General features: G+C 40.4%; 1 protein-coding gene across 1 annotated transcript in view; it reads right to left on the bottom strand.

Moving 5' to 3' along the window:
• Positions 1-3758: 3758 nt before the first annotated feature.
• The window catches only part of LOC140069853 (cholesterol 24-hydroxylase-like), a 30748-nt gene continuing 26196 nt past the window's right edge, over positions 3759-8310 (bottom strand). Inside the window, exon 15 of the mRNA XM_072116042.1 lies at positions 3759-5285. Coding sequence (XP_071972143.1) covers positions 5127-5285 — 159 coding nt within the window. The 3' untranslated portion in view covers positions 3759-5126. The remainder of the gene's footprint in view (positions 5286-8310) is intronic.

Raw genomic sequence — 8310 nt, 5'->3', positions numbered from 1 at the left:
GTCAAGCAGCACTTTTTTTTTTAAATGTGGCGGTTTTTCCGAATCCGGCGGGTTTTCGTATGGTCACGCCCCCCGATTTCCGTCGCGTACAATCCCTTCGCGTGTGCCAAAATCCCGGGGCAATTCAGGGAAAATCGACGCAATTCGGCAATTTTCGAATAACCCTTCGGAAAAACGCGATTCGGGCCCTTAGTAAATGACCCCCAGTGTGTGTAGCACACCTTCAGTGCTGCCACAGATAATAGTCCCAGGAACTTCTAGTGCCTCAGGCCTACTGCCTGACACTTAGGGCGAAACTCTAGCCCAGAGCTGCAGCTTCCACAACTTGGATACAGCTCCACCTCAACTATCGCAGCCTGCATATACTATCTACTACTATCTACTTTAGACCAGTGGTGGTGAACCTATGGCACGGGTGCCAGAGGTGGTACTCGGAGCCATTTCTGTGGGCACTCAGACCATCACCCAAGCACAGAGTTCACCAAACAGGACCAAATCCACCAAATCTTCCTGCAGTCCCAGGCAACTTAAGAGAGGCTGCTCTCTGCGCTATTTTAAAGCAACACTTTATTGCCTGTTTGGAATTGCGGGAAAAGTGAGAAGGTGTTTACAGAGCTGCATTATATTTGGAGGTCGTCATGCTGAACCCACTATTCTGCCTCTACAGAGAGACCGTGGAGAGAAGCTACGAGAGTCTGAATGTGCCCCCTTCTTTCAACCGTATTGGTGGCCTCCGGGGCTGATACGATTGAAAGATGTGGAAGAGCAGGTAGCAATAATTTACTGCTTAAAATTCCATGTTGGCACTTCATGGTGAATAAGTGGATTTTGGCTGTAGTTTGGGCACCCTGTCTTTAAAGGGTTTGCCATCACTGCTCTAGACCTACTGTGATTGCTTTGATATGTGTAACTTGAAATACATTTTCTACCAACCCTTGTTTTCTATGATTTGCTATTGTATTTCATTGCAAAACTTTAAGCAAACCTGTCACCAGGAATGTCTTTTTAGCTGGCGAGAAGTTCCAATAGCCTATGCTATGCTGATTTTAAAAATTCCCTTACGTTCTGAATCAATTCATTACTTTAAGTAAGTTTAACATAAATCTATTATTTGTTTTTATGCAATGTTAACCAAACTTTGAGAATGAAGCAACACTGATACAGAAACATATCTTGTTTGATGCCTGATCTGAGTGATTTTGCTCAAAAAACAACTATAACATTCAGGACATTGGGAAAGTTGGGTGCTGCTGTTTGAGGAACATCAATAGATTACACAGAGCTTTCTGAACTGTCCAGACAGGATAAATCAACCTGAGCTGGATGACTCATACACCACAGCTGCTTGATGGTGCAGCGATTGTTTACTTCTGCCTGTCAGGGACAACACAGTGATGATGCATTCTCAGCTTATGCTGGGCAGGAAGCAGCAAAACTGAAGCAGTGCATAATTAGGGTGAGGAGATCAGAGTCAGCCACAGAAGCGTCAGAGCCTAATTATCATAATTTTATAAAAAAAATTTCAGGAAAACCCCTCAATTCAGGGATTAAACAAGATATGTTTCTGCATCAGTGTAGCTACAGTATTGTCAAGGTATGTTTGGTTTATAATGCTCAAAAGTAAATGGTAGATTTCCTTTAATTCACATTATCAAAAAGAACAAAGGGAAAAACACCACAAACACGGTTAACCCTAAATCATGATTATAGTGGAAAAATAGCAAAATTCCCCAAAATATTTTTATTGGTAAACAATTTAGTTAAAAATCAAAAGCTTACAAAACACAGCAAATAAATTAGTTGACACTGCATTGATTCATCTGGAAACATACAGCAGTAAATGTCATGATAAATAAGAGGAATGAAAGTAAAAAAGTGGACAGGGACAATACAGATGACAGACACTAGATGTCACTCTTAAGGGAATATTGAATAGAGAACCATATCCTAAAAAGAAGAAAAAAAAAACTGTGAAGAGCCTAGTACAGTGATGGCGAACCTTTTAGAGACCGAGTGCCCAAACATACAACCAAACCCACTTATTTAAATGCATTATTTTAAAAAAGTATTATTTGCATTATGCATTATTTAAAAAGTATTTTTTGAACTGTAAGACCCAGCTTACTATAAGACGCATGGCAGATTTGAAAATTGAAAAAAGGAAAAATGTATTTGACAACCATTTGGTGGTCACACACAACTCTGTAATAGCTCCTCTCCATTCATACACAGACATCTCTTCTATATAAATTCAAACATCCCTGCTACAAATATACATCAAGCCTTGTGACATGCCCCCTGCAACACACAATCGGCTTTATAATGACTAACGCTCTCTGTACCCTGATGGTGCGTTCACATTTGGCGTTTTTAAACAGGTGACGTTTTGGGGAAATGCCTTTGTTTTTCTTTATTGCTGGAAGTGTAAGCAGCTGTAAAAATGTTAACACAGATGCTTACACTTCCAGCAATTAAGAAAAACGCTTTCAAAGCAGCCAAGCGTATAGTAACATGTAAAACACTCTCCCTGAGCTTCCTATGCACCATATTTACTAAATCATATCAGCTCCACATCCACTCAGTCTAAATTCATAAATTCAAACATTTAGAATAAATATCCTTCCCTAAACATCTCCTCCAACTCCCCAGCCCTACAGCTAGTTGTGTGTCGTTTGCGAACAAGCCGGCTCCAAGAGCCAGCTCTTGTTCGTGAATGACGGGAGTCAGCTCCCCTCAGTTAACCGATGGCTCACTTAACCCTGCCCCTAACCGACTTACCACGCCCCTTTAACCTGATACAATATAGTTTGCAGGGCTTACCCTATCATATCTGTATACAGTCCCCATCTATGTCCCTACACGCATTTCATATAAATATCCTGCTAGCTGCTGCCTATCTGTGTCTGTGTCAGTCCCCTCTCCTCCAAATTCGTGCAGGTACCTCCCCACTTTTTTCATGTGCATTGGGCAGGCAGGTGAGGGAGGGGGATGGTGCAGAGTAGAGGGAAAATGCACACACAGGCTGCAGCTGCTCCCTCCCCTGGACTCACCGCATATTGCTGGCAGGGAACCAAGTAATGTGAAATAAAATCAGATAAAGTATTGAAATGATTCAGAATTTTGACAAAGGCATTTTCAAAATCAGCATAGCATAAGCTATTGGAACCTGTCACCGACTAAAAATTACATTCCTGGTGATAGGTTCGCTTTAATTAAAAAAAAGTGTTGAAACTAAAAAAAAGTTGGAGGCTCCCTATTGTTGCCTGAAATGGTAACTGTACATAGACCTATATAATGGTCCTCGTGGTTTAAAGGGAACCTGTCACCCACAGACACAGTAATGAATAATCCAAACATTAGGGCGTGGGGAAGAGGAGCAGGCTTGCTTTGAAGGAAGACAAAAACAGAGAGCGTGTGTACCACAGGAGGGGGAGGGGACTTGTTTTGCCTACGCCCCTTTGGGACAGGCACATAAAAGCTGGCAGGGAGCATAGTAAAGTTTAATATAGTTTATTTTAAAAACCGTAGTACTCAATTCTATGATTTTATAATGTTTGGATTATTCATTACGGTGTCTGTGGGAACCTGCCCCATGCTAAGAAAGGCTCTCTGGTGACAAGTTCCCTTCAAAGAAAAAATGCTTTGTAAATACCTATATCAAAGCAATGTCTACATCTATTCTATATTATACAGTGTAAACCCTTTCTGTTGCATCAACTATTTGTGGAGTAAGTAAATATGAAATGAGAACTACAAGGTTTAATGTGTTTCTGGAGTTATACAAAATTTATTGGTAAAATTGTTACAGTCATTATTACTTTGTTCAATAAAAACAGACATTTTTTCAATAAAAATTTAACTTGGAAATGATGAATCCATGCCTGGAAGATAATACAGGCAGTCCCCTTCTAAAGAACACCCGACTTAGAGACAACTTCTAGTTACAGACGGACCTCTCCGGGCACTCTGACCTCTGGTGAAGATCTGGTAATTTACTGAACTTAAGAACCAGGCTGCATTGCTCAACTGTAAAAGTTATCAAAGGTGACTGCAACAAAGATTTATTGTTGATTCTTGTTTCAATGGCAACACAATTTTTTCAAAACCCAATAGTCACAGGGATTAAAAAAATATTGGTTTGGGAATTCAACTTAAAGCACATATCTTGTTCATAACCCAGGGACTGCCAGTAAGGTCTCATGTACATAAATGTACAGGGAATGGCTCCGAAAGGTTTTATTGATCATGGGGTTTGACATAGTCATACAAGTAACCACATAAGTGGTGCAAAATTAGCATTACAGTATTCACAAGATATATAGTTAAGTATTCAACAAAGCAGGTATTACTAGGAAGAAAATAGGAGTAAACAGGTGGATTTATAAATTGGAAGCTTTTATGCAATGGCCTAATCCTCCAAATGTTAGGGGTAGTTGCACAGTGTATTTTGGATCAGATTTTGAAATGGTCCTTTGCCCCAGAATCATTTCAGTCCAAAAGAGAACCCCCTTTTTTTTAGCAGAAAGCCACGACTGATCATAGGCAGCTAATTCCGTTTTTAGACCTTACACAATGGATCATATTTACTAAGAAGTCTGCGTCATTATTCTATGCACTGTGTGCACTATACACACCGCAACACAATACTGTGCACTTAAAGGGGCATTCCAGTGCGTATTCGCACTGTGCACCACATTTATTTTGGAAGTCTGACTTAATTGTGGTGCACGCCCTTTAAACTGAGTGCACCAGGAAAAAACTGGTGCCCTCAGTTCATGCAGTGTGGGAGGCCATGGGGTGCACCAGATTCATGAAGACTGTGCTCTCCTCTTCATGAATTGGATGCACTCCGCAGCACTAATAATAAATGTGGTCCAATATTTTTCTGCCAGAACATGAAGCCATATGAACAAGCCCCAAGGGGCACATTAACATAATTCTATCCCACTCTACCATTGTACTAATACAAAGTTAAGAAAGAAGGATTTTGCTTCAGTATACAAATTACTCCACACTTTATCCTAACACAGTCTCAAGTATGAGCTTTAACACTGAAAAAAACTTACAGAACTTTGTATAAATGAGGCAAAAACAAGTATTTTAATTTTTAAAAATAGATAAAATGGTTATTTCTGTGCTTTGTTTTCTGCTCGTGGTCTCAGTCTACAGATCACACCATCTAAAGGACGCAGGGTTCCGGTATCCACAATCCTGAAGCTCTGCCCTTCCACCAGCTCAAACTCGAATCTCTGCAGGAGCTTGGCCATGACCACCTTTGCTTCCATCTGTAAAGAGAATAATGTAGTAATTATATAATTATTTTGCTAATTTATTAATGCACTTGCGCCAAAAAACTGTCTAAAATACCCTGCATAGGGCCGGATTATACAGAAGCGCACCCCAGGGCCGCCACCACTTTTAAGATATGTGCTACTGCGGGTGGCGCTGTATATATGTGTTACTGGGACCTGTATATATTCATTACTAGGGGGCCGTATATATTACAAGCAAGCCCTGGCCTTGCACCTATTTATCAAGGTTTGTTGGGCTAAGGGGCCTTTGGAAAATAGGTCTGGCATCACATCAAAGGGAGGGGCCTGTAGGAAATCGTCTGTGCGGCAAATATTCTGTCGCACAGTTTTGACCAACTAAAACTAGGTCTAAAGTGGGAGCCGGCAGTCTTGTACTGCACCAGAATTGATCATTACAGTGATAAATCTGGCTCATGAAAAGACTAGTGTTTTCCAGCTAGAGAATGGTGGAACCTGAGACACTATTAAATACACCCCGATAGCTTTAATTGCTTTGTAAATATTTCTTGAATCCACATTTTTTTTTTATCCTAAAAGCTTTTGCAGAGAAGGACCTTGCTCTCTGACAGTCACCAAAGAGAGGTGAAAGAGATAAGGGGATTGCATCTATCTCTCTGTACAGGATCTCGCCCTTTAACATAGTGAATGCAATACATATAGGAGACTCTTATCTTCTATTTGTCTTTCCATGGAAACATAATATTATGCATAACTCGGATTTCTGCCAGGCAGGGAAAACCTGGGGCCTCCAAAATGGAACATAGCAATGGCAGGTTTACACTCTACAAGCCCAAAACAACAAATTTTTCACATTCCATCCCCCATCAGCCACAGGAAGCTTTAAATCAGATGAGGGTGGGTTTGGTTCCTGTGTCTTGAAAGAAGCCAGGATTTGTTGTTGTGTTCTGGGAGTGGAGAAACATATGTAATGCTGTGAAAAGCTACTTTAACATTATCCATATATGCAAACAGATGGATACAAAATTCTTCACATCATTTCACTTTTTTCACATTTTGTTGTCCCGTGTTTTTTTCCTAACATTTTTTCTCCATCTATCTGCACTGAATAACTAATAATAACAAAGGGAGAATTGATAGAAATAAGTACTCAGACACTTTATACAGAACATCAAATATTTGCAGCACCATCAGCAGTGATACCAGTTTTCTTGAGTATGATGTCATAAGGTCTGCAACGCCTAGATTTGGGAATTATCCCCTAGAGACAGGGGCGTAACTACAGGGGTAGCAGCCATAGCAGCTGCTACAGGGCTTGCGGTGTCAGGGGCCTGGTCTCCCAACCTGACACACTAAAGAATGGAGCATGTGCACCAGGAGACAACAGGACTAAGAATCTTTTGTCTCTACTTGCTGTAATCTTCTTTCTCCATGCAGTCTACAGCCACCGGGCTGCATGGAATCATATTTGATTGTTGTGTATTTGCTGTATGTTTGTGTGCACATGCTATGTATATACCGTAGGTGTGTATATGAAGTGTGTGTGTTTGTATTCTGAACTGTATGAGTTGTATTTTGTACTGTATGAGTGTGTTTATTATGTGTATTATGTGTATATGCTGTATAAGTGTATAAATGTATATATGAGTACATAACTGTGTGCATATGACTGTATACATGTATTTATGTGTATAAGTGTATAAATGTGTGTGTATAAGTGAAGTTTATTTTATGTGTGTATATAAGTATATAAATGTGCGTATATATGAGTGTATACATCTGTGTGTTATAAATATGTGAGTGTACAAATATGTGCCGATTTTTTAAAGAGGGGGGGGGGTCCATGCAGAAGTCTGCTATGGGGGCCACCCTCTCCTAGTTACCCCACTGCCTACAGATCTTCAGAAGCTCTGTCAGGTTGGCTGTTCGATCATGTTCAAGTCTAGTCCTCTCTAGGACATTATCAAAGCTGTTCCTAAGCCACTCCTGTGTTTTACTGGCTGTATTTTTAAGACCATTTAAGACTATAAGCAAGCCTTCAGATTTCAGGAGAAATATATATTGTCCAACAGCTATGAAAAGTCCAAGCTCAGCTTTAACCTTTGGGTTTTGCCTTCACTATGTTACAGGGCAAGTGCCTATTTGGGGATATGATAGGCTGTCCTTATCTCTCTTCTTTTTAGAGGACCACTGCACAGCTCAGAGTTCAAGGTCCTTTCCTGATATTGCTTTCAGAATCTTACATTTTGGTTTCAAGAAACATTTAATAAAGCTGTATTTGTTTTTCATATATAGCCATGAAAGTTATTCAGATATTAGTTGTTGAAAGATTCTAGGGCAGTGATGGTGAACCTTTTGGAGCCTGAGTGCCCAAACTTCAACCAAAAGCCACTTATTTATAGCAAAGTGCCAGCACAGCAATCTAAGCCGTAATTTATTCCTCCTTCTTCTTTGACAACTTTCAATCGTTCAGCCTCCTAAAGACACCAACACAGTTGAAAGGAGGAGGGCAAATTCGTCTATCATTGTAGGAAGATTATTTGAGTCCTGTCTGGTGAACTTCATGCTGGGGTGATTGCCTGGGTGCCCACAGAGGGCATATTCGTGCATTTGTGATATTTATTTCCAGATGCTAAAAGCCCAATGCAGCTAAGAATTTTCTACAATAGTATCTAGTCATATGAGCAAAGTTTTAATTGCACATATCTCTCTTCTGCCAAGTCCCACGAAGAAAAGTTAGGCCCTATCCACAGCACGGAGACCCCCACAGATCACGGAAACAAGGGTTCGTCGGACCCCTCGTCACTCTGTCAGGGTAATGGAACAGCCGCGCATGACCGTTCTGCTCCATTAATCTCTATGGAGCTGACAGAGATTGCTGAGCGCAGCGCAGTGCAGGTAACGTAAACTACCGAGATCACATAGTCTTGTCTAGATAGATAGATAGCAATAGAAGAAAATTGGCAGCACTCCAGAAGTTCAAAGTACAAAACAAAATGTGATTTATTGATTTATACTCAGTAAATTACATTTTGATTTG

Source organism: Engystomops pustulosus, chromosome 7 (genome assembly GCF_040894005.1).
Source record: "Engystomops pustulosus chromosome 7, aEngPut4.maternal, whole genome shotgun sequence".
In the NCBI taxonomy this organism is placed as follows: Eukaryota; Metazoa; Chordata; class Amphibia; order Anura; family Leptodactylidae; genus Engystomops; species Engystomops pustulosus.
This window is presented reverse-complemented; position numbering and strand designations above follow the sequence as displayed.